General features: G+C 36.2%; 1 protein-coding gene across 5 annotated transcripts in view; it reads right to left on the reverse strand.

Moving 5' to 3' along the window:
- Positions 1-18069: 18069 nt before the first annotated feature.
- The window catches only part of MTF2 (metal response element binding transcription factor 2), a 73644-nt gene continuing 66943 nt past the window's right edge, over positions 18070-24770 (reverse strand). For 4 of the 5 annotated variants that reach the window (XM_061411173.1, XM_061411172.1, XM_061411177.1 and 1 more), the window contains 4 exons: positions 22245-22350; positions 22073-22125; positions 21852-21956; positions 18070-20477 (listed from right to left, as the gene is read on the reverse strand). In XM_061411173.1, the coding sequence (XP_061267157.1) occupies positions 20120-20477; positions 21852-21956; positions 22073-22125; positions 22245-22350 (622 nt within the window). In that variant the 3' untranslated portion in view covers positions 18070-20119. The other variant, XM_061411174.1, reaches the window with a different exon arrangement.

The following is a 24770-nucleotide window of genomic DNA, read 5'->3' on the forward strand; positions in this document are numbered from 1 at the left end:
ACTCTAAAGAAACAAAACATGTACAGGATCAGTATGATAAAAGTTACCAAATGGCTGGTAAAAGAAAGACCTAAATAAATGGAGAAACATAACCATATTCAAAGGTGAGAAGGCTCAACATAAAAAAGTCAATTCTTACAAAACTGATCTATAAATTTAACACAATTCTCATAAAAATCTAGCAAGGTTTTTTTGTAGACAAGGACAAGCATATTCTAAATTTATACGGAACGGAAAGGCAAAAGAAAAGGACAGTTCTGACAAAGAATTAAGTCTACCTATTTTGATACTTAAATCAACATAGTATGGTACTGGTGGAGGGATAGGCACGTGGATCAACAGAACAGACATTCTAGAATACACCAAAACAAGTCAAAGTGATTTTTAACGAAGGTACAAAAGTAATTCAATAGGGGAAAGACGGCCTTTTAAACAAAAGGTGCTGGAGCAACTGGGTCAAACATAGGTGAAAACATGAACTTAAATGTTAAAACTAGAAAGCTTTTTTGGAAAAAAATATGAGAAAAATCTTTAAGACTTAGGGCTAGACAAAGAGGTTCCATACCTGACACCTAATATATGACCCATAAAAGGAAAAATTGGACCTCATCAAAAGTAAAACTTTTGCTCCATGACCTACTAAGGGGATGAAAAAATAAGCTACTTAAGGGGAAAAATATGAGCAAATCACATATCCAAAAGACTAGAATATTAAAGAATTCTCAAAGTCCAACAGTTAAAAAAATAAAACAGTTCAATTAGAAAATGGGCAAATGACATGAATGGACATTTCAGTGAAAATATATGGATGGCAAATAAGCACATGAAAATAATTTTAAAATCAATAGCCATTAGGATAATTCCAGTTAAAAACATAATGAGGTATCACCATACCAGAAAGGCTAAAATTTTAAAAATAGTTACAACACCAAATGCTGGGCAAGGATGCAAAACACATTAACTCACACTCTTAAACTGCTAAGTGGGATATAAAATGGTAGAGTCACTCCAAAAATATTTGGGCCATTTCTTTTAAAACTACACATGCACTTACCATGCAACCCAGCATTTATACTCCTGGACACACCCCGATACATGAAACCATATGCTCAAATAAAAACCTGTATACACAGACACAGCAACTTCATTTGTAATAGTTCCAAACTGGAAATAACCCAAATTTTCTTTTAAAGAGTGAACAGTTAACGTTGGTACATCCATACTATGGAATACTGAGCAGCAGTAAACAGAATAAACTATCGATACATGCAATAATATGGGTAGACTTAAAAGGAATTATGGTTGGGGGGAAAAATCATAAAGGGTCACACACGGTATGGAGGAAAGAGATAGTTAAAACTGGCAGGTTTGTGGTGAAACAATTCAGTCTTGATAGTGACAGTTAACACAAATTAACACAATATAAAATTCACAGAGCTATATACACACATACAAATGAGTGTTTGTAAAACTGGTGAAATCTGAATAAACTCTGGATTGTACCAATGTCAATTTTCTGTACTAAATATTCTACTATTATGCTAATATCACCACTGGAATATATGAAAAGTATACAGGAACTCCCTTTTTTTTTCTTTTTGCAATTTCTTGTAAATCTATAATTATTAAAAAATAAAAACTTAAAAATGAGGCAGGTGAATTTTATACTGCAAGAGACATTACTGTGTTCTATATATACATATTTCTGAATGAGCCCAGGAATAAATAAAATAATTTAACTTCACGCTAAATAAAACCAAAATATTCTCACTGAAAAAATCAAATTGTCAGGACTCTCCTGCTGGTCCAGTAGCTAGTGCTTCAACACTCCCAATGAGGGGGCCCAGGTTCAATCCCTGGTCAAGGCACTAGATCCCACATGACACAGCTAAGAGTTTGCAAGCTGTAACTAAGACCTGGCACAGACAAATAAATATGTATATTTTATAAAAAAGAAAACACGAGTGTCATTTTAGTTATCGGTCAAGAAGCAACAGTTAGAACTGGAATGAAGCAACAGACTGGTTCCAAATAGGAAAAGGAGTACGTCAAGGCTGTGTATTGTCACCCTGCTTATTTAACTTCTATGCAGAGTACATCATGAGAAAACGCTGGGCTGGAAGAAGCACAAGCTGGAATCAAGATTGCCGGGAGAAATATCAATAACCTCAGATATGCAGATACCACCCTTATAGCAGAAAGTGAAAGAGGAGAGTGGAAAAGTTGGCTTAAAGCTCAACATTCAGAAAACGAAGATCGTGGCATCTGGTCCCATCACTTCATGGCAAATAGATGGGGAAACAGTGGAAACTGTCAGACTATTTTTTTGGGCTCCAAAATCACTACAGATGGTGATTGCAGCCAGGAAATTAAAAGACACTTACTACTTGGAAGCAAAGTTATGACCAACCTAGACAGCATATTAAAAAGCAGAGACGTTACTTTGCCAACAAAGGTCCGTCTAGTTAAGGCTATGGTTTTTCCAGTGGTCATGTATGGATGTGAGAGTTGGACTGTGAAGAAAGCTGAGTGCCGAAGAACTGATGCTTCTGAACTGTGGTGTTGGAGAAGACTCTTGAGAGTCCCTTGGACTGCAAGGAGATCCAACCAGTCCATCCTAAAGGAGATCAGTCCTGGGTGTTCATTGGAAGGACTGATGCTAAAGCTGAAACTCCAATACTTTGGCCACCTCATGCGAAAAGTTGACTCATTGGAAAAGGTTCTGATGCTGGGAGGGATTGAGGGCAGGAGGAGAAGGGGACGACAGGAGGATGAGATGGCTGGATGGCATCACCGACTCGATGGACATGAGTTTGAGTGAACTCTGGGAATTGGTGATGGACAGGGAGGCCTGGCGTGCTGTGATTCATGGGGTCGCAAAGAGTCAGACACAACTGAGCGACTGAACTGAGCAGTTCTTAAAGAATTTAGTTATCAGCAGGTGAAATACTATATTCTTCAAGGCTCTTAAGGAATTGAGCCTGATCATTTTGACATGAAATACGAAAGAAGAGTCAAGTCAACCTTTTTCCTTTTTAGAGCAATTCCATTTTCTAAAATTCTGTCCAGTATGTTCAGTTCAATTCACATCTTTTGCTCAGTTGTGTCCTACTCCCTGAGACCCCATGAACTGCAGCACGCCAGGCTTCCCTATTCATCACCAACTGTCGAAGCTTGCTCAAACTCATGTCCATCAAGTCGGTGATGCTATCCAACCATCTCATCCTGTCATCCCCTTCTCCTCCTGCCTTCAGTCTTTCCCAGCATCAGGGTCTTTTCTAAGGAGTCAGTTCTATCACATCAGGTGGCCAAAGTACTGTAGCTTCAGCTTTAGCATCAGTCCTTCCAATGAATATTCAGGACTGATTTCTTTTAGGATTGACTGTTTTGATCTTGTCCAAGGGACTCAAGAGTCTTCTCCAACACCACAGTTCAAAAGCATCAATTCTTCAGCACTTAGCCTTCTTTTATGGTTCAACTCTCACATCAAGACATGCTGCTGCTGCTGCTAAGTCGCATCAGTCGTGTCCAACTCTGTACAACCCCACAGATGGCAGCCCATCAGGTTCTGCCATCCCTGGGATTCTCCAGGCAAGAATACTGGAGTGGGTTGGCATTTCCTTCTCCCATGCATGAAAGTGAAAAGTGAAAGTGAAGTTGCTCAGTCGTGACTGCTGAAAAAACATAGCTTTGACTAGACGGACCTTTGTTGCCAAAGTAAAGCAGTATTTGCTGCTTTTTAAAACGCTGTCTAGATTGGTCATACCTTTTCTTCCAAGAAGTTAAGTGTCTTTTAATTTCATGGCTTGCAGTCACCATCTGCAGTGATTTTGGAGCCCAAGAAAATAAAGTCTGTCACTATTTTCATTGTTTCCCCATCTATCTGCCATAAAGTGATGAGACCGGATGCCATGTTCTCCATTTTTTGAACATTAAGTTTTAAGCCAGCTTTTTCACTCACCTCTTTCACGTTCATCAAGAGGCTCTTTAGTTCCTCTTCGCTTTCTGCCATAAGGGTAGTGTCATCTGCGTATCTGAGGTTATTGATCTTTCTCCCAGCAATCTCAATTCCAGCTTGTGCATCCAACAGAAGTTATACCATGATGAAGTGGTTATTAGAATACTGCCATGGAAAGATTACACCTAATTCTCCAATGTTATAAAACCATCATTCTGTGCATTTCAACAGAGAAGCTATCCTTGACTTTTTCAAATGCTAACTTTTCAGTGGACAATCATGGCATTACACAGTGGATAACTGATCCCTTCCTCTATAAAGGTAACAACTCCTTTTTTCCTATAAAGGATCTTAGAATTAAGGCATATACAGGATATGCAACTAGGAAGCAACTTATTAATTATAACACAAACCACTGTAAACTCTTAAATCCCAAAAGGACATAAATTTAAAAATAAAAATGCTGGCAATTACTCCTTCATTATCCCTTGGACAAACAGCAAAGGAGCAAAGAATGAAAAAGGTCACTTTGTTTAGAATGAGGAACCAGTAAAGGCTAGAAAACATTATGGAGATGGCCCATACTCTCCTGTGATAATATATTTCCTTTCAGACACCCAAGGGAAGACAGAATACAATACTTTTGTAGCCCCGTAGCCTCTAATACAAGTTACACTCATCACAGTATACCCAAGACAGTTTAGTATCTTAGAATAAGAAAAATTTGAGCATTACTATAACTAGAACTTTGGAGAATAGAAAAGCAAAGAATCTGTCTTTAGGACTTCCTTGGTGGTGCAGTGGATAAGAATCCACCTGTCGATGTAGGGGACATGGGTTTGATCCTTGATCCAGGAAGACTCCACATGCCCCGCAGCAACTAAGCCCACATGCCAAAACTACTGGAGCCCTCAAGCCCTGAAGCTGTACATGGCAACTACTGAAGCCCACAGGCTTAGAGCCCGTGCTCTGCAATAACAGAAGGCTTTGCAACGATAAGCCTGAGCACCACAACGAAGAATAGCCCCCACTCAGCGCAACTACAGAAAGCCCATGCATAGCACCAAAGACCCAGTGCAACCAAAAATAAAAATAATTAACAACAACAACAAAAAAGAATCTACCTTTAAAGAGCTGATGGTTCACCTGGAGGGAAGAGTAGTTAGTATTCAGGAAATATCAGCTACTAATTTTTCCAAGTCAGCTTTGTCATTCATTGCTCCAAGAAGTTTTGCCAAATTCCTTAAACTCATGGTGTATCCCTCTTATGTGTGTAACCTTTATTGGGTATCCCTCTATGGTATAACCCTCTACACTTCCCCTTCAAATCACTCTTCATACCGTATCAGAATTATAAGAACCCTCTACAAGACTATAATCTCTAAAGGCAGAGAACATCTCTTCTATCTACTGCACCCAGCACAATATCTAGAACCAGTATTTGCTAGTGGAAAGATAAGGCACACTATGATTAAGTAAAAAGTTTGTTAAGTGTAAAACACAATCCTCTTTCAGTAAAAACAGAAACGGATACAAAGTCTTGAAGGATAAGGCTTATACACCATTAGCTCTGGATTATAGAACCTGGAGGAGTTTCAGAACTATGTTAAGTTTTATGTTACCTTAATTGTTCACTCAAGTGTTTTTATATCATAGCTAGAAAACTGTAAAGCGTTTTCACTTAGGGAAAAAAAATAACAAGGATTTTCTCCTCTGTTTTTCTCATCTACTACCACCATTCTTCCCAGTTATTGCCCCTTTCATCTAAACCACATCTTCAATTTCTTGAGACCACTTCACTAATTCTCCCTTTTGTTGCCAGCTAATACACAACAACAAGAAGGTAAGGAGAAAAGTAATACATGAGAAACAAATTAGCATTATTTTCTCCAAGTCAGATTTGGATGAAGGAACATTTTTAACCCCAGATACAATTTCTATTACAATAAAATCCATGTTGTGTGTGTGGCAGTCACTCAGTCGTGTCCAACTCTTTGCAACCCCATAGACTCTGTCCATGGGATTCTCCAGACAAGAATACCGGAGTGGGTTGCCATTCCCTTCTGCAGGGGATCTTACCGACCCAGGGATCGATCCCCTGGTCTCCTAAATTGCAAGCAGATTCTTTACCATCTGAGCTACCAGGAAAGCCCTTAAGAAAATCCGTAACTGCAGAATATTGCAGATTCCTTATGAAGGGAATGAACTGCCTGCTGAATGTACTATTTAACTAGTTTCCAATTATTACTACTACTAGACTATATAGCAAATGCTTGTCATTTTTTAAACTTAAGTTTATATTTCTCAATACCAAAACACAAGTTCAATTCTTTAAAGAGGTCGCCTTCAGTAACTACCTGAAATATTTTAAGGCTGCTTTTCAGAGTTAGCCAACAAAACCATCTGACATTTTTATTCATCACTCTGAATAACTTATTAATAGTCAAGGTATTTTTGACAGTTTTCTTCCCTGAAGAGTCTTTACCTCATTCTTGTTAAAACTCAAACTATCAACATTTTCACATTACCGTCTGAGCCACCAGGGAAGCCCGTTTTTTAATAATTCTTTTTAAAAAATATTTTCAGGTTTGATTTTATTACCACCTGTTTTTTTGTGTAACACTATTTAAAAGCATGGACTTTTCAATCTCCAGTATAGATAGTATCCACCTGGAAAGCCCCAGAAGGTCTTCTCTTGAAAATACTTCCAAGCGCTTTTGCTTTAGAATAAGATTTTAAAGAAAACAACACAATGGTTTCCCACTATGTATTACTTGCTTTCTTTTGTTCAATACCTAAAATCTGCTCTAATTATTATTTTTATTCTGTGATAACATGTAGGACTTACATTTTTATTGAAAATTTTGTACATACCTGCCAACAGTACCACTATGAAGAAATCTGAATGTCCTATGAAGCAAATAAATTAGGTCATTGCTCAAAGAATGAAGAGTAAATGCTTAACAATAAAGAGCAGAAGCTTCTAGTCAATGCCTGGTGCAAGCAGCAGCTATCAAAAACTAGCTTTGTTCCATAACCTCATCCTATCCCACTTCTCCTACTACTTCCAAGTAGCAACCTTTTCTTTAAATCAAGCCTGTCTTCCTTACTGCTCCACTGCTCCCCAAATACACCTGCTCCTATTTAATGACATCACTAGCCTCCCAGGTTCTCAAATCTTCAAGACCCAAGATCTGCTCAAGTCAAGTACTGTCAGCTAATCCAACTTCTCTAACAACCCCCACTGCTGCTCCTACCTCAGATTTACCTAGCCCTACCTGGCTTTGCACCTCTTATCAATTCCCTCTAATTCATCCTACATCCCAGTGCCAATTAATTGTAAAATATACTTTAGAACCACACTCCCATCAGAATCCAGATAATTTCCAGCCTAAACTATGCCACACACTGACCAAACTCCACTATCCTCTTCTATGTACGTTTAAAGCTTTTGCTTATTCTGCCTGCACTGCAGAATGCCTTAGTGTGTTCTTCTCTACAGATCTCGATTATTCATGCTCCAGTTTAAATTTCCTTTACGAAGTCTTTCCTAATAATCTCTTTTCCCAAATGTACTCCTCAGCCAAGCCCCAGGCAAAAGTAATCACTCTTTTTTTTTTTTTTTGGGCGGCGCTGAGCGCAGCCCCGGAACGGGAATGGCGGCGGCGGGAGGGCCCCGGCCGCCTCCTCGCGCGAGGGTGCCGGGGGCGCAGGGAGGATGAGGCGAGCCAGGCGCCCCACGCCGCCGAACAGTAATCACTCTTTCTCTCTCTCCTTAAATGCTCTTGCCATTCCTGACACTTGTGAACATACACATTCTAAGCTTCCCAGTAAGAGGAGGAGTTAACTGTACCTACTTCACATTTTTCTCCTGGTAGTGTCTTGGAACGAATTTCCTTTTCTTGGGCTCTAAAATCACTGAGGATGGTGACTGTAGCTATGAAACCAGAAGACGTTTTGCTTTTTGGCAGGAAAGCGATGACAAACCTAGACAGTGTGTTGAAAAGCAGAGACATTACTCTGCCAACAAGGTCTGTATAGTCAAGTCTATGGTCTTCACAATGGTCAAGAATGATTATGAGCCAGATCATAAAGTAGGCAGAGCATCGAAGAATTGATGCTTTCGAACTGTGGTGCTGCATAAGACTCCTGAGTCCTTTAAACAGCAAGGAGATCAAACCAGTCAATCTTAAGAGAAATCAACCCTGAATACTTGTTGGAAGGACTGATGCTGAAGCTGAAACTCCGGTATTTTGGCCATATGATGAGAACAGCTGATTCAGAAAAGTTCCTGATGCTGGGAAAGATTGAGGGCAGGAGAAGGGGGTGTCAGAGGATGAGATGGCTGGATAGCATCACCAATGCAATGGACATGAACTTGGGCAAACTTCAGAAGATGGTGAAGGACAGAGAGGCCTGGCATGCTGCAGTCCATGGGGCTGCAAAGAGGCAGACACGACTGGGCAACTCAACAACAATAAGTATCTTGGAAAATATTAGGCACTCAAATATTGATATGTTCATTCTCAACTCCAGGCCTATTCTGACCCTGCTCCCTCATTTTGAACTTAGCTTTTCTCTCCTGAAGCCTCTATTTAATTCATCCTTTAAAGTACAACCTAACAAATACTACATCCAAACTAACCTCATTTCTCCAGCCATATAGCACATATTCGGATACCTGTAGTCATATGTTGTTTCCGTATGTTGCTTAATTCTCACATTTTATACCCTGAACTCTCCAATACTGTGAAGTTGCTCAATTGTGTACAACTCTTTGCAATCTCATGGACTGTATCTTATCAGGCTCCTCCATCCATGGAATTTTCTAGGCAAGAGTACTGAGTGGCTTGCGATTTCTTTTGCCATGGGATCTTCCCAAGCCAGGGACTGAACCCAGGACTTCCACACTGCAGGCAGAGGCTTTACCCTCTAAGCCACCAGGGAAGCCCAAACAAAGCTGCGCCCAAACAGGGACATGAACCCTGGTCCAATACTGTACCATTCTCTAAAGTATGCCCACTGAACTCCCACACCCCCTACCAAAAATCTCCTTGAATTTATGCTGTTTCTTATACTACTATATTTTGGCCAATCAAAATCCTATCATCCATGGGATAGATTGGGAGTCTGGGATTAGCAGATACAAACTATCTTATTTATATAATGGATAAATAACATTCTACTATATATTTTATATCCTGTAATGAACAATAATGGAGAATATGAAAAAGAATATGTATAACTTAATCACTTTACAATACAGAAGAAATTAACACACTGTAAATATACTTAAACAAATATTTAAAAAGTCCTATCATCCTTAAAGCCAAAATCAAATGGAAGTCCATTCAGTAAGTCCTTCCTAAATGCTTCTTTGATTTGTTCTAAGTTCTTACGAACTCTGTACCAATATTCCATATTACCTATCATATTTGAACTCAAGTTTAGTTTTATTTATGTCTGTGCCCTCCATAATTTAAGAATTCAGAGCAGGACTCCTAATATTTCATTTTTCTCTTAAAAACCTAATTCCTGCATTTAAATAAACAATAATATACAATGGCTTGAAAAACCATTTTCAAGAACTGGGAGTACAAAACACATCCTGTAATAATACTATAAAAATCCTATAATAAACCTTTGAATTGAGTCCCGCCAGAAGACAGAAGTCCTAATTTCAAGTACCTGTGTGAAGTGAATGTGAACTTATTTGGAAACGTGGCTTTGCAGATGTAATTAAGGACCTTGATATAAGTTTTGTTTCATGAAGTTATTTTCACTACAATATAAATCTTTATCTTCTGAATGGTGAAGGTGCAAATTTTCTATGTAACTTAATATTAGGAATAGGTCAATATTTTGTTTACTATTTAGAAAATTTAACCCAGCGGTACCCTTTAACCCTTGTATCATGCTTCAAGTTATCCAACTTTTGCTTTTCTCACTGTGCTTAAAGTAACACTAAAATAAGTTCAATGATCCTAAAACATCACCAAATTCCTCAAATTAAAAATATAAATAATTGCATAATCTGTTAATCTGTTTACCTACTGTTGTTGTTGTCAGTTGCTCAGTCGTGTCCAACTCTTTGCGACCCCATGGTCTGCAACATGTCAGGCTTTCCTGTCCTTCACTATCTCCTGGAGTTTGCTCAAACTCATGTCCATTGAGTCAGTGATACCATCCAACCATTTCATCTTCTGTCACCCACTTCTCCTCCTGCCCTCAATCCTTTCCAGCATCAGTGTCTTTTCCAGTGAGTAAGCTCTTTGAATCAGATGGCCAAAGTATTTTCAGCTTCAGCATCAGTCCTCCCAATGAAATTTCAGGGTTGACTTCCTTTATTATTGACTAATTTGCAACCTTTGCAGTCCAAAGGACTCTCAAGAGTCTTCTCCTACACCACAGTTCCAAAGCATCAATTCTTTGGCACTCAGCCTTCTTCATGGTCCTACTCGTACAAACATACATGACTCCTGGGAAAACCATGGCTTTGACTATACGGACTTTGTAGGCAAACTGAGTGTCTCTGCTTTTTAATATTCTATTTAGGTCTGTCATAGCTTTTCATCCCGGGAGCAAGGGTCTTAATTTCATCGCTGTCCACGGTGACTTTGGAGACCAAGAAAATACAGTCAGTCACTGTTTCCATTTTTCCTCCGTCTATCTGGCATGAAGTGATTGGACTGGATGCTATGACCTTAGTTTTTGGAATGTTGGGTTTTAAGCCAGCTTTTCCACTCTCCTCTTTCACTTTCATCAAGAGGCTCTTTAGTTCCTTTTCTTTCGGCCGTAAGGGTGGTGTCATCTGCATATCTGAGCTTATTGGTATTTCTCCTGGCAATCTTGATTCCAGCTTGTACTTCATCCAATCTGGCATTCTGCATTATAAGTTAAATAAGCAGGGTGACAACATACAGCCTTGACATACTCCTTTCCCAATTGTGAACCAGTCTGTTGTTCCATGTCCTGTTCTAACTGTTGCTTATTAGACATGCATACAGGTTTCTCAGGAGACAGGTAAGGTGGTCTGGTACTCCCATCTCTTTAAGAATTTTCCACAGTTTGTTATGATTCACACAAAGGCTTTAGCATAGTCAATGAAACAGAAGTAGATGTTTTTCAGGAATTCCCTTGCTTTTTCTATAATCCAACTGATGTTGGCAATTTTATCTCGGTTTCCTCTGCCTTTTCTAAATCCAGCTTGTACATCTGGCAAGTTCTCAGTTCATGTACTGTTGAAGCCTAGCTTGAAGGATTTTGAGCATTCCCTTGCTGGCATGTAAAAGTGCAATTGTGCAGTAGTCTGAACATTCTTTGGCATTCCCTTTCTTTGGGACTGGAATGAAAACTGACCTTTTCTAGTCCTGTGGCCACTGCTGAGTTTCAGAATTTGCTGGCATACTGAGTGCAGCACTTTCACAGCATCATCTTTTAGGATTTGAAATGGCTCAGGAGGAATTCCACCACATCCACTAGCTTTGTTCATAGTAATGCTTCCTAAAGCTCACTTGACTTCACACTCCAGGATATCTGGCTCTAGGTAAGTGATCACACCATTGTGGTTATCCAGGTCATTAAGACCTTTTTTGTACAGTTCTGGGTATTCTTGCCGCCTCTTAATATCTTCTGCTTCTGTTAGGTCGATACTGCTTCTGTCCTTCATTGCGCTCATCTTTCCATTAAATGTTCCCTTGGTGTCTCTAATTTTCTTAAAGAAATCTCTCTAGTCTTTCCCATTCTATTGTCTTCCTGTATTTCTTTGCAGTGTTCATTTAAGAAGGCTTTCTTAACTCTCCTTGCTATACTTTGGAACTCTGCATTCAGATGGGTTTATCTTTCCTTTTCTCCTTTGCATTTTGCTTCTCTTCTCTCAGCTATTTGTAGGGCTTCCTCCGACAACCATTTTGCCTTTTTGCATTTCTTCTTGGGCATGGTTTTGATCACTGCTTCCTATACAGTGTTACAAACCTCTGTTCCATAGTTCTTCACTCAATCAGATCTAATTTCCCCTGAATCTCTCTGTCACTTCCACTGTAAAATCATAAGCAATCTGATTTAGGTCATACCTGAATGGCCTAGTGGTTTTCCCTATGTTCTTCAATTTAAGTCTAAATTTTGCAATAAGGAGTTCATGTCCTGAGCCACAGTCAGCTCCCAGTCTTGTTTCTGCTGACTGTAGAGAGCTTCTCCATCTTTGGCTGCAAAGAAGATAATCAATCTGACTTTGGTACTGACCATCTGGTGATGTCAATGTGTAGAGTCACCTCTTGTGTTGTTGCAAGAGGATGTTTGCTATGACCAGCACATTCTCTTGGCAAAACTCTGTTAAGCCTCTGCCCTGATGCATTCTGTACTCCAAGGCCAAACCTGCCTGTTACTCCAGATATCTCCTGACTTCCCTATGGCAGTGGCATTTTCAATTAGATAAAATTTTATTATAGCAAAGCTTAACAACAGACACAGTCTCTCTAGAAAGGAGCCCCAAATAAATGCATATTACATTTTAATACATCAGTCTTTAAGTACTACTTTTTAAGTAAAAACCTATTTTTAAAATATTTTCAAGTTTTAAAAACTTATTTAAAAATTTTTCAAAAACTCAAGAGTTTAACCCTACTAAGACATATTAAATTATACCTTCCACATAAAGACAATAAAGAGCATAGGTAATTTATTTTACACATTTTCCTGACTTATTTAGCCAATATAATAAACCAAATTTAACTGATATACAATTACATGAATTTGGTAAAACTATTTCATTAGAAATTATGATCTTCTGAAGCTTGGCATTTTAAAGTTCAATTGCAATCACATAATTTTAGCACTTAAAGTACTAAAAAGTACTATTCAATTCTTATATTCATTTAATAACCTGTAAACTCAAGAGAATATGGAATTATTGCTCTGACTGAAATACTACCTCCTATCTATGCCTTTAGACTACTTTTATGATTATTGAATATATGCATGAACACCATGTCAATTTGCTATTCTCTAAAATAACTTTGTTATTATATGACAAGTGCAAACTGGACAAAACCTTACTTCTCTTTCCCATAATGCACTGGGCTTCCCTGGTGACTCATATGGTAAAGAATCTGCCTGCAATATGGGAGACCAGGGGACTCAATCCCTGGGTCAGGAGGATCTCCTGGAAAAGGGAATGGCAACTCACTCCAGTATTCTTGCCTGGAGAATTCCAGGGACAGAGGAGGCTGGCAGGCTACATACAGTACATGGGGCAGAGTCATAGTCAGATATGACTGGGTAACTAACACTTTCACTTTTTCATAATGCACATACAGCATTAGCCAACTCTTAACATCTTTTTGGAAAGGCAAAGTCTATTGACTTCATCTAGTTTTATGGAGGAAAAGTTTTGAATCCTGCCACCCTTTATCACCAAATCTCTTCCAGAATCCAAGACTATATCTCTAACAAGCCCACTGACTTTTTTTTTTTTTTTGCTATGCAGTTTTTACTATCTTAGGATTGATTAGAGAGCCACAGAAGAATCACCTACTTTGGCTTATATTATAGTCTTATCTCACTTATCCAGAAGTCAAGATTTCAAAAAATATCAACCACTCATGTATAAAATCGGAAGCATAAAAAATTAAAAAAACAAAACTTGTTTATTACTCAAGGATGCTGACTGAAAAAGAGTGCACAACCTAAAGGCTGAGAATTGTTTTATTCGACGGACTTACTGAGGACTTAAGAAAGAGATACAGCCTCTCAAATCAAGGGACTGCTGTGAAGTCAGATAACAAAAACAAGGAAATGGAATAGGACTAAGGTGACAGGGGAAGACTTCACGTCAAGAACAATGATACTTCCTTAATCTTAAACAGAAAAAGACATAATAAAATGTCTCTCTTATCATAGATCAAAGTTATTTTCATCATTTCTTTGGCATTTCCTCTTTATTCTGAAACTGCTTTGCACCTTCAAGAGACACATGCAAAATGCAAGACTGTAATGTATAAGTAAGCAATTACATTTTTGCATCAGAGAAATGGATCCAATCTGTATAACCAATGTCTAAATTTCTTCCAAAAAACGCATTTTCTGCAGTGAAAAGCTAGAAAATAGTAGAGAATTTGAAATTCAGTCTTTATGGTAATTGCGGGCACTGCCTCAGCTACATAGGATTCTATGGCTTTTATTGTAAAACTATTTTGCCAACCAATTAGTTTTCTCAATCAAGGCTTTAAATTCCTAGATGAAGAGACAAAGCCTTCTATAATACAAGATGGAATATAGAATGTTGAAGAATTTTTCCAACTCTTAAGTACCTGCAAATGAAGGATATTTATTTTCTACATTCAATTATTCAATGACAGTTGAAAACCTATCTTATGTGTTTGATAACAGAAAATCTAATGTAATTTATGATCATAAACATTTAGATCAATAAAATGTCAAATAGGAAAAAACAAAACAAAAAAAGTCTTGTTTTGAGTAATGAACAGTATAAAAAAGCATTTACTCTTTCTCAAAGGAAATCAGTCTTGATTCATTACTCAGGAATCTAGAGACTCCTGGGTGGTCCAGTGGTTAAGGCTTTGCCTTCCAATGCAGAGTGTGGATTCAATCCCTGGTTGGGGATCTAAGATCCCAGGCTGCCAAAAAACAAAACATAAAACAGAAGCAGTTGTAACAAATTGAATAGACATTTTAAAAAATGGTCTACATCAAAAAAAATCTCTAAAAACAAATCAGAACTGTGGGTAGAAAAAGGTTTAAATTTTTACTGAAGTGGTTATCTATTTGTTCCGGAAAACCTCACTAAAGTTCTTCCCAGTCTACTGTAAATTAGTAACGTTTAGAAGCTAGAGAGAACAAATAGGGAGAAAGCTGTTCAATACACTGTGAATAAATATGTATTATTAACTTGGGACTAACACAAAAGATATGTGAAAAGTAGACAAATGTAAGAGCATCACACAGCCTAAGTGATTAAGGACTAGAGTCCCCTACCCACATCCAGATCTCTGAAAGTATCACCATATTACAGCAACATAAAATAAATGAATGTTCACAATTTCTCAGTAATTAGGAAAAAGTTAGCATGCTAAGAATGGTGTTGTTAGAAACATGAAGCACTTAATAACTAGAAAAATCTTCAATGAAGTGGCATTTTTAAACATTTATGGTCTTTAATAGTAACTATGGTTTATAAAGAGGTATCAATTATGACATAATTCTTCATTGGATAACTTATATCTAGAGGTAAGAAACACACAGAAAGTCTGTATGTGGTTACACAAAATTATAATACCAAAGGCAGGGGAAAAAAATATCAATGGAACTTACAGATATGCTTTTGGGTTCTAGAAGAGATTTGGCAATATAGGGAAACACAGCTAGAACCAAAAGTGTGCCTCAATCTTTCATGAATCAATAGCCGTTCCCTGTCAAAACTCTCTCTGAAAAGCTTCATCTGCTTAAACTTTCATTGGTCTCTTCAAGGAAGTTTAACTTCAGATATATCTAAGCAAGCTTCACATGTTTTCAAAGGGGGTCCAAATTCTCACAAAATCTTTTTTGTCTCAAATTCTGTACAGGAAAATTTTCCTTACATTCCAGTAGTTCTGTAGAGAAAATTCTAATCCCCTCACCAAGTATGTACAATAATACTATTAATACTGGATGCTCCTATTATAGTTTCATTATGAGTAACTTTCAATGTTACTTACTTCTAAAAATTGATTCTAAATTTACATGTGCCATTTTTATAAACACATAACAATAGCAATATAGTTAAATATTTTAAAATTATTCAAAGGTGGTATTTCTCAGAAAAAGTAAAACATTAGAAAAACTTAATTTCTTAAAAAAATCTGTTTTTGGTGAGCTTATTTTGAATTTTTGCTTAATATGAACAAATTACTTTGAACTAGCTGCTAGATATTCCATTCATTCATTTGACATTCATTCAACATTCAATATTTTTTCTTTTCTGCACCTAACATAGTTAATGATGGGTTAAATAAACTTGAGCTTTACTTTTATTTGGTTCTCCAAGCCCAAGTCACACACAAGTACTTAGGATCAAACATAAATAAAACTCACAAGGGAGTCAGTGGAAGCCAACAGGCATATGCAGACCCACCTCTCACTAAGTGAGTTCAAGACTAAACAAAGTTCTCTGGAATATAGCTATACATTTGCCAGCATTGACCTTAAAATTATCTTGTATATGTTCCATGACTTCGATGTCAGTGCTGCTCTTGTAATATTCAAGAAAACTCAACAAAAGTAAACAATAAGGAATAAAGATTTCTGTCAGATAGAGTTGAGTTCTGGAGGGCTAAAAATCATTAAGATTTTTTTGGCTCCTCCAACCCTACCCCTAAACCAAGTTGTGCCCATTTAGGGCACAAATATTCCCCCCTAACTGGGAAAGCAGGTCGTAAGGTAGAAGGGAAAAAAGGACTGAATACCTTTCATTAAATATAAGGAATAGAAATTAATGATTTTAAACAGGACATAGTTTTGCTTTATGCAATAAGTACATTTTATCATCTATGAAGGTTTTATTCATTTGTTGGCTTGCTTAAATCTAGTGGAAAATTTTCTTGAACAAGAAATCACATTCCCTGAAGATACTGCAAAAGTGAGGAGTTATTACTAAGCATCCAAGCATCATCTCCAACAAAGAGAAACTACATAGGTAAAAAGCAGAGTGGGACATTGCTCGTGGCCCAATGGTTAATACTCTGCTCTCCCAATGTAGGGGGTACCCATTTGATCACTAATCACGGAACTAAGATCCAACATGCCACAGGACAAAAGAAGGAAAAAAGGCAGAAAGAGATTTTATTGAGTAAAAGTGAGGCAAGGGGAGAAAAAAAGAATGAACTGCTTAATTTGCCACCTTCTTCTAACTTTAAATATAAATACAGTATTACATTTTGATCTATTTACTGCTCCAAGATATTTTGATATTATGACTTAAAAGTTACTTGCTCCCATCTATTTGTTATTTAGAGCGCCAATCAGTTTGCTTTCACAGTTTCTTTCATCTCCAAATCTATATCAGACAGGTATCAAGTTTCTTAACTGCTACTAATTATAAACAAATTCCATGATAAAATTCTCACTTTACATTTAACTATCAAGTTTTTATTTCCCTGAGGAAAGAACATGACTAGTCAACTGCCAAAGAAGAAACTGAAAGAGACTTCTGGAAGTATATTCATAGAGGTAGTCCAACGTAACACAGACATCTTCCTTTGCCATTATATTCTCATTCAAACAACCCTAGAACCAGAGTACAAGTTTGCTATAACTATACAAATAAGATCAGGTTCCAACCAAAACTTAATAGTACCTAATAAAAACTTCCAATCAAATAGCCCAAAAATTATTTCTACCCTAACACTAACAGAAATCTTAATATATACACAATAGAAACTAAAAAAAACACAATAGCAAATAAAACAAGAAGAAATACCCTCAAACTCACATATCAGTGAACATTCACTTCTATTAAACATTCAGTAACAAAATAAATCCAACAAGATAAGATCTGACTTCATCACTCCTACATTAGAACTGACAGAATAACTCTGATAGCTTTTATTCTGTTTGATCACCTAAAGGCCTTAGAATCCATATTTATCCATGACTATTAGGGTATTTATAAAATATATTTGAGTAAAAATGAATAAGGTATACTATTTATACATCTTTTCTTTCTGTAGCCTGGGGCAAAGCTTTTCAGGAAAAAGAAAAAAAGAAATCCTTTTATGTAAACCCTAACACCTTCTATATAGGTAAGAAGAAAACAGCTGAAAGGCTGAATTTTTTTGAAGTTTGGGGACAGGGAGATAGATACCTTGTCTTTCAAGTATAAAGTGTACAAGCTGGCTAAACATAATTTATTTCTTCAGAGGATCATATGAGCATGTAATAATTATTAGTATTTATTGGGAGGACAAGAGGAAAATGAAAGTAAAGTTTTATAAAGATTAACTCAAGTGAACGTATTTACAACAGAACTAGAAACTCTTTAGCTCCCTGGCTAGATGAAAGCAGCCATCTACTGCACTAGTGTGTATTTTCAGCAAAATACAGAAGCAAAACTCATTAGCTCTTTAAAAAATACACACATTTAATGTTCGTCTGTTTTAATTCTAAGTAAAGCAATTCCAAAAATACAAACTGAACATCAGAGCCATGTGAACCACCATGATAAAATAAAACAGACATTCACAATAATTACGTCTAAAGACAGTTCAGCTTAATAAATCATCTTCCAAGTATGCTAAAGAAAGAATTACTAAAAATACTGCTGGTGTTCAGTTAGAATTAAAGGACTTTGGGGAAAATGAAATAATATGATACAGGTGGAGTGAATAAGGTTACACCGGATTTACATTTTCCATTACCCCTAGATATAAACAAACATTCAAAATCAACACAAACTCTTGTGTGTATTCAAAATATTGCAGCTGCAGGAAAGGCAACTTTAAATTAATAGCTAGGGGAAAATCAAGTTTTGGTGGAGGTAAACAGAAGTGACAGTTCTTAATTTGCACTTTTGTAAAGCTCATTTATACCTGGCCAACCAGGAACCAAATGCAGGACTACGAAGTTCTCTGCTTCTTTTGGCTATAATGTGACAAGAAAAGGTCATCTTTTGAAGATGTTTAAAGAAATAAAGCAACTTTCTTATAAACAGTCAAATAATCAATCAATGGAATAAATAAGCACTAACCCACATTTTTAACCGCTCTGTAATCACTACACTTTACATATTTTTCATTTTGGTGGCAAACTCTCCAATTTTTAGGCTAAAATCCACCAATCACTTTTAAGAGTAAAATGAATAGCCACCAAAATAAGAATATTCTTCTGTTTACTCTTTGGCTAAAAAAGAAAACAAATAAACAAAACAAAAAGAAACAGAAGACAACTCTAACACTGGTGATAAAAGAAACTGTTTTTTTTTTTTTTTTTTTAAACACATGTAAAATAAAGTTATCAATTTAAATCTTGGTACATTTCATAAAAACAAGAGGTAATGTTGTAATAAAACAGCAGCTGCCTCGCAGGCAACACTGTTTGTTAACCCTGTGCAATAAAATACTTTGTTCATACTACACTTATTCAACATGACTAACAGTTACTACAGACATTTCAGGAATCTTCACGGGATTCCTATAGACTTACTGTTAAAACTGAGAGACATTTACAATCATAATGTGCCATGAAAATTTGAAAACGTTACTTCTAGTAGGAGATAATGTTCATACTATTTGAATTTGTTTTAGGTACTGAACAGCTGAGTTACAAGGACTGATAATGAAAAGCATTCGAAAAAGCCCATGAACACTGTTGTTCACACCCTTCTTCAGAACACACTAAACTTGTTTGACACATTTCTCTTCATACATAGCAAGCAACAGCACCCAATAAAAGCCTGAGAAGAAATGCTGCTGTGTAAATACTGCAACTATTCCTGAAAAAAGAATTATGGGATATATACTCCAAAGCTGCCCATTCCCATAATTTGTATTGCATAGGTCACATAGTCAATCACACACATATATATACACATGTGTGTATATATATGCACATGCAAAGAATATATTAAGACGACAATGAAGTCTAGTCACAGAGCAATTTACAGGCTCAATATATTTTTTACACTTTGTTTGAAAGAAAATTTCAGTATTTTACAGTCTTTTAGTAGGCATTATATACACTGCACTTCTAAAAGGTATTGAAATAAATTTTTTCCAACATTTTGGTAACAAAACAGACAATGTTTCTCCAAATACTTGTGCTATCTATCTACATGATCAGTTTGCTCTGAGAACCACTAACCACAAAAACTGACTCAATGGAATAATTAGAAAAATTATCTAACACCATGCATGGGTTTGAATCATTTTTAATATCCTATCCTAGAAACATTCTACAAATCTTAAGATTTAAAAAATTAAGTCTCTGATTTTTAAAAGATATCTTTTTATGACAATATCCATAACATTGACAAGTACATGTTAAGGCTAGTATCATCTTATGTGATTTTTTTAACCTTTTTTTTTAAAGATAGTAAAAGCCAGACTCCTTTAGGGTTTTGAATTGTACCTACAGAAAATGAGAGTGCAGTGAACATAATGTTCAGTCCTACAGTCAGGACGCAGTTGCTCCTTCCCATTCCACAAGATACTGCACCTTTCCATCAAGTGTCACCCGACGAGCCAATACTCGGTATTTTTCACCACATGCTATTCTACCTGCAGCACCAAAATAACTGGTAATGGAGTTTTTTAGATGATTGAGTTGTAACTCCTGATCTGCTAAGTTATTCAAAATCTCTGTGTTGAGTTCATCAAATTGGTAATCTTCTTTGCCTTCATCATCTTTTACAATTTCTGAGTTCTGAGTCTGGAGTGCTCTTCTTGGAAGACGACCCCTTCTCCTCCGTAAATGTGGTATTGCAGCAGGCCAAGATCTTCCTGTACGAGTTCTTTTTCTGGAGTCAGATAATCTACAGAACAAAAAAGGCCACAATTGTCTACCCTTGCTGACACAAAAATCAGCCAAATCAAAACAACAAATGCTATATGAAATGGATTATCACTCGCCTTCATTAAATTCAATCACCTTCTTGGGGCTGACATTTGAAGAGCTTTTCTTCCTTAACTATGTACTATTAAGCTTAAAAGAATCAGAGGAAATTTTGATTTATGAAGCCAACAAGGCAAATTCTTACTTACCAAGAGGATTTTTAAGTCAGATCTTGTCAACATTTTTATCATTAAAAAGAAGAAAGTTCATTCATTCATTCACTCAGTGCAAGAAATATTTAATAAGTACCTATTACATAAAAGACACCTTTACATATGCTTTAACTGATGGCAGAACCAGTATAAAGGTTCTCTTGGTTATCAATTGTAGGCCTATTGTTAAGTAATATAATAAATTGAAATAAGCCTAAACTATACCCTTGGTATAGCTCAAATGATATTGGTCAAATTTAAATCTCTTATCTTCTGTGTTCTCTTAAGAGATTAAGTGAAGGGACTAAACAAGACAAGCTTTGAGTTCAGAGATTCAAAGATTTTATGATATTATAAAACAAGGTCAAAATATAACATAGCCAGAGAAGTCTAAATCATACTGCCCAAGTTAAAACCCCAGTTTTGTATATTTGCTAATAAACATGCCATCTTGGGCTTGTTACAAAAACCCTCTAAGTCTCAGTTTTCTTATCTATAAAATGGAAACAACTCAAAAGACTGTTTTAAAAACTAAATAAGACAATGTACAAAAAAAAGATAATGTGCATAAGCTTAACAGAATCCCTGGTTGTGAAAACAAAAATTAAACAAAGGGAAGAATAAAATCTGCAAGCTCATGGCCCTGGCCCCAAATAAACTAAATTTTTCTTACCTGATACATCAGATTTCAGGAAAAAGTTGCCTTTCTAAAGAGTTAGGTTAAAAAAAAATACTAGAGGGAAAGTCTGTTATTGATAAAAAAAAAAAATCCTGAATTTAAAATCCTTTTTCTAATAAAAAGGTTTGTGTGCTTGATTCTAACTTATTAAAAAAAAAATTCACACTTGTATATTAAAAGTATAAAAAGGTCTCACAGAAAAGAGCACATCTATAAACACCAGGATACCTCTTCTTTGTGTACATAGCAAAATTCCTGACAAATCTGAAAATTTTAACATCTGTGCTCTGAAAAGTAAAAATATTCAGATGAATATTAACAACCTAAGATATAGACTACATCTCAAAAGCTGCAAGACAAACTGGTATCACTTTCAATTTTTTAAAATGTATTTAATCATCATTTTACAAAGAAAAAAACTCTAGAGGAAAATTAGTTAAGAATAAGAACATAAAATATCTACCCATAATGCCTGGAAATACTAGACGAGGTAGTTTCTTTTGCACTGGAAGCACCCGTGAAATCCACATCTGAGGTATTGGATGAATGTGCAGTTCCCTCAGTTCTCCTGAGACAAAAGAATTTAAATGGTATAACAACTATATTACATAACAATAGAAATACTAACTCTCCCCCCCTCAAGAAGAAAATTCCTAAGATAGGCAAAAGTAACTTTCTATTTACCCTATAGAACAAGGTAAATCCAAACTAGGATTCTCTGAAATTGACTCCTTATCCTGGAAAAGAAAAACAAAAATTTAAAGAATAGTTTCTACAAGTAATGAAAAGAAATTAGTTTCTCAGTAATTTCAAGCAGACTTCTTCTCTGAGAACATATACCAATATATCCTCTTACCAAAGGTGGCTCAGCAGTTTTCTGAATCATTTTTCTTGTATACGGGCCAGGTGGACGACCTACAGATTTTTTCTTTCCTTTTTTTTCTATGCCATTGCTTACTTCCCTGAAACATAAAACCATTATGTATTTAATCTCTGCAGAAAGAAAACAAAAAGACAATGGACAATATAAACTGTCATAACCTCTACTTATGTAGTAATTAGATTATAAAAACAAAGTTAAGCTGAATCTACAAGTTTAGTCAAGTTCAGAGATAATATATTCTAATTTGAATAAATATTTCTTAAACAGATATTTACATATGAAAGGTTTAAAGGAAAAATGTTCTCTAATAACAATTTTTAAAAATACATATCACCTAAAAATTTTTTACAAAACAAACAAAAAAAGTACTACTGTATTGGATGGAAGATTTCAAAACTCCTTTAAGTTCAATTATTTCATTTAGGTTGTTACTATGTAGGTACTTGGAGGATGTTCCAAGAATTTAGTACTAAATTCAGTAGTATGAATTCAGTAGTTAACCTCATGGAGTCAGGAAGTATTTATGTTAAAACTGTTCAGTCCCTATACAGTAGCTCTAGATAGAAATATCCTGTGGATTCCTGAATGATGCTAATCAGAAAGAGGTTGGAGAATGTAAAGAAGGAATCCTTCATATTATGTAGGGGAATCATTCAAAGGAAAAAATTAGAAAGTTTTAGAAAACCATTTTGGAGACATAAAGGAAAAAATCAAGCATAAGGAGGGAAAAAAAGAAATAGGTCAAGAACATATCTAATTAACAGAAGGGAAGAATGACAAATACCAATACACAGAACATCTATTTCATTTAATCAATAAACATCTCCATATAAAGGGAATACTAACAATACAAATACAAAAATGTTCCCTGTACTAAGGAGTTTGAGATCTTCCCTGTTAGCTGGTAAAGACTCCACCTGCAATGCAGGAGACCCCTGTTCCTGGGTCAGAAAGATCCTGTGGAGAAGGGATAGGCTACCCACTCCAGTATCCTTGGGCTTCCTTGGTGGCTCAGATAGTAAAGAATGTGCCTGCAATGTGGGAGACCTGGGTTTGATCCCTAAGTTGGAAAGACCCCCTGCAGAAGGCAGCAGCTAACCACTCCAGTATTCTGGCCCGGAGAATTTGATGGACAGAGGAGCCTGACGGGGGCTACAGTCCACGGGGTCACAAAGAGTCAGACATGACTAAGTGACTTTCACACACACTAAGGGGTTCACAGTATAGACAGAAGACAATAAACATATATACAAGCAGAATAATAAAATGGATTAAGTGCTACAATAACATTATCCAGGAAAAACTGAATTAAAAAACAAGGTAAAGGAACAGATTTATATAATAAGCTAGAAAGAGGTGAATGGAGAAAACAAGAAATGGCTATTCCTCCACACCAAACTGGCTGGGGAAATAAAGGTGGAAGTACGAGGAAAGAGAAAGTAGAGAAGCAGAGGAAGAAAGTGTAACTAGAACTATAATCCAAAATCTTATCCAAGAATAAGATGGGGTGGGGTGTACATTTATTTTTTTGGCAGGATGATCAACATAACATTTACAAAGGACCCCTGCACTAAAGCAAGTACCCTTTAGTCCAATTCATACAAAGGGCCCAGAATGAACTGAGAATGCCTTTAGAGAAAGTTGGACCATTATCTGGTCACATCAAATGAGAATCTGATAACTACCACAGACAGAATGTCCTATCGAAATCAAAATAGGGACAAGAGAGATTGTGGAAATCTTTTTTCTAATTTATAATATAAGCAAAGCTAGAAAAAGATTAATAATAAAAATCTGAAAGTTATAGGAATAGTATTCTTTTCCTTCATTAAAAAAAAAAAGTACTATCTACTTTATTACACTGACAACTCTCTGTAATTATTTTTTCTTATTCTCCAACATGATTAACTTATACCTTATGTATTGGCTCCTTAAATTTCTCTCTCAGCTATCTTTGCCTCATCATTTCATTGAGAAAACAGAAGCTACTAGGCAGTAACTTCAGTCATCACAGAATTAGCATTTGTACTCATATTCTTTTTCTCTCCACTTCAACAGAAGGATGTTAAGTCCTGCTTTAGAAGGCCAATCCCACATTTAGATTCCCACATCCTGTCCCTTATGTCTCCTCAAAGACTTTATAATATCTTCAGTTACCTCTTTCTTCTGTACCATTCTCCTCCACTGACATACAGAAACAGGTTACAATTGTCTTACATCTATTTTTTAAAAACCATCACTTGATTCAGCTTCCATTCCATTTGTCTACTTCCCTCCCTTAACAATACACTGAAACTACTTCTGAGAATTGACCACACATACCCTTCCCACTTTCTTCATTCTTTCAAAATTCTTAAAAAGTATTTCCTTTTTTCCCTTTTCCTGTATTATTGTCATCATCATTATTTTGAATCTTCCCATGTCCCTAATTGTAGAAAAAGACCAGTTCTGACAGTAAGTTGAGCAGTGCGAGACTCGATCATACTGTCCCACTTCCAC

Source organism: Bos javanicus, chromosome 3, assembly GCF_032452875.1.
Source record: "Bos javanicus breed banteng chromosome 3, ARS-OSU_banteng_1.0, whole genome shotgun sequence".
NCBI lineage: Eukaryota > Metazoa > Chordata > Mammalia > Artiodactyla > Bovidae > Bos > Bos javanicus.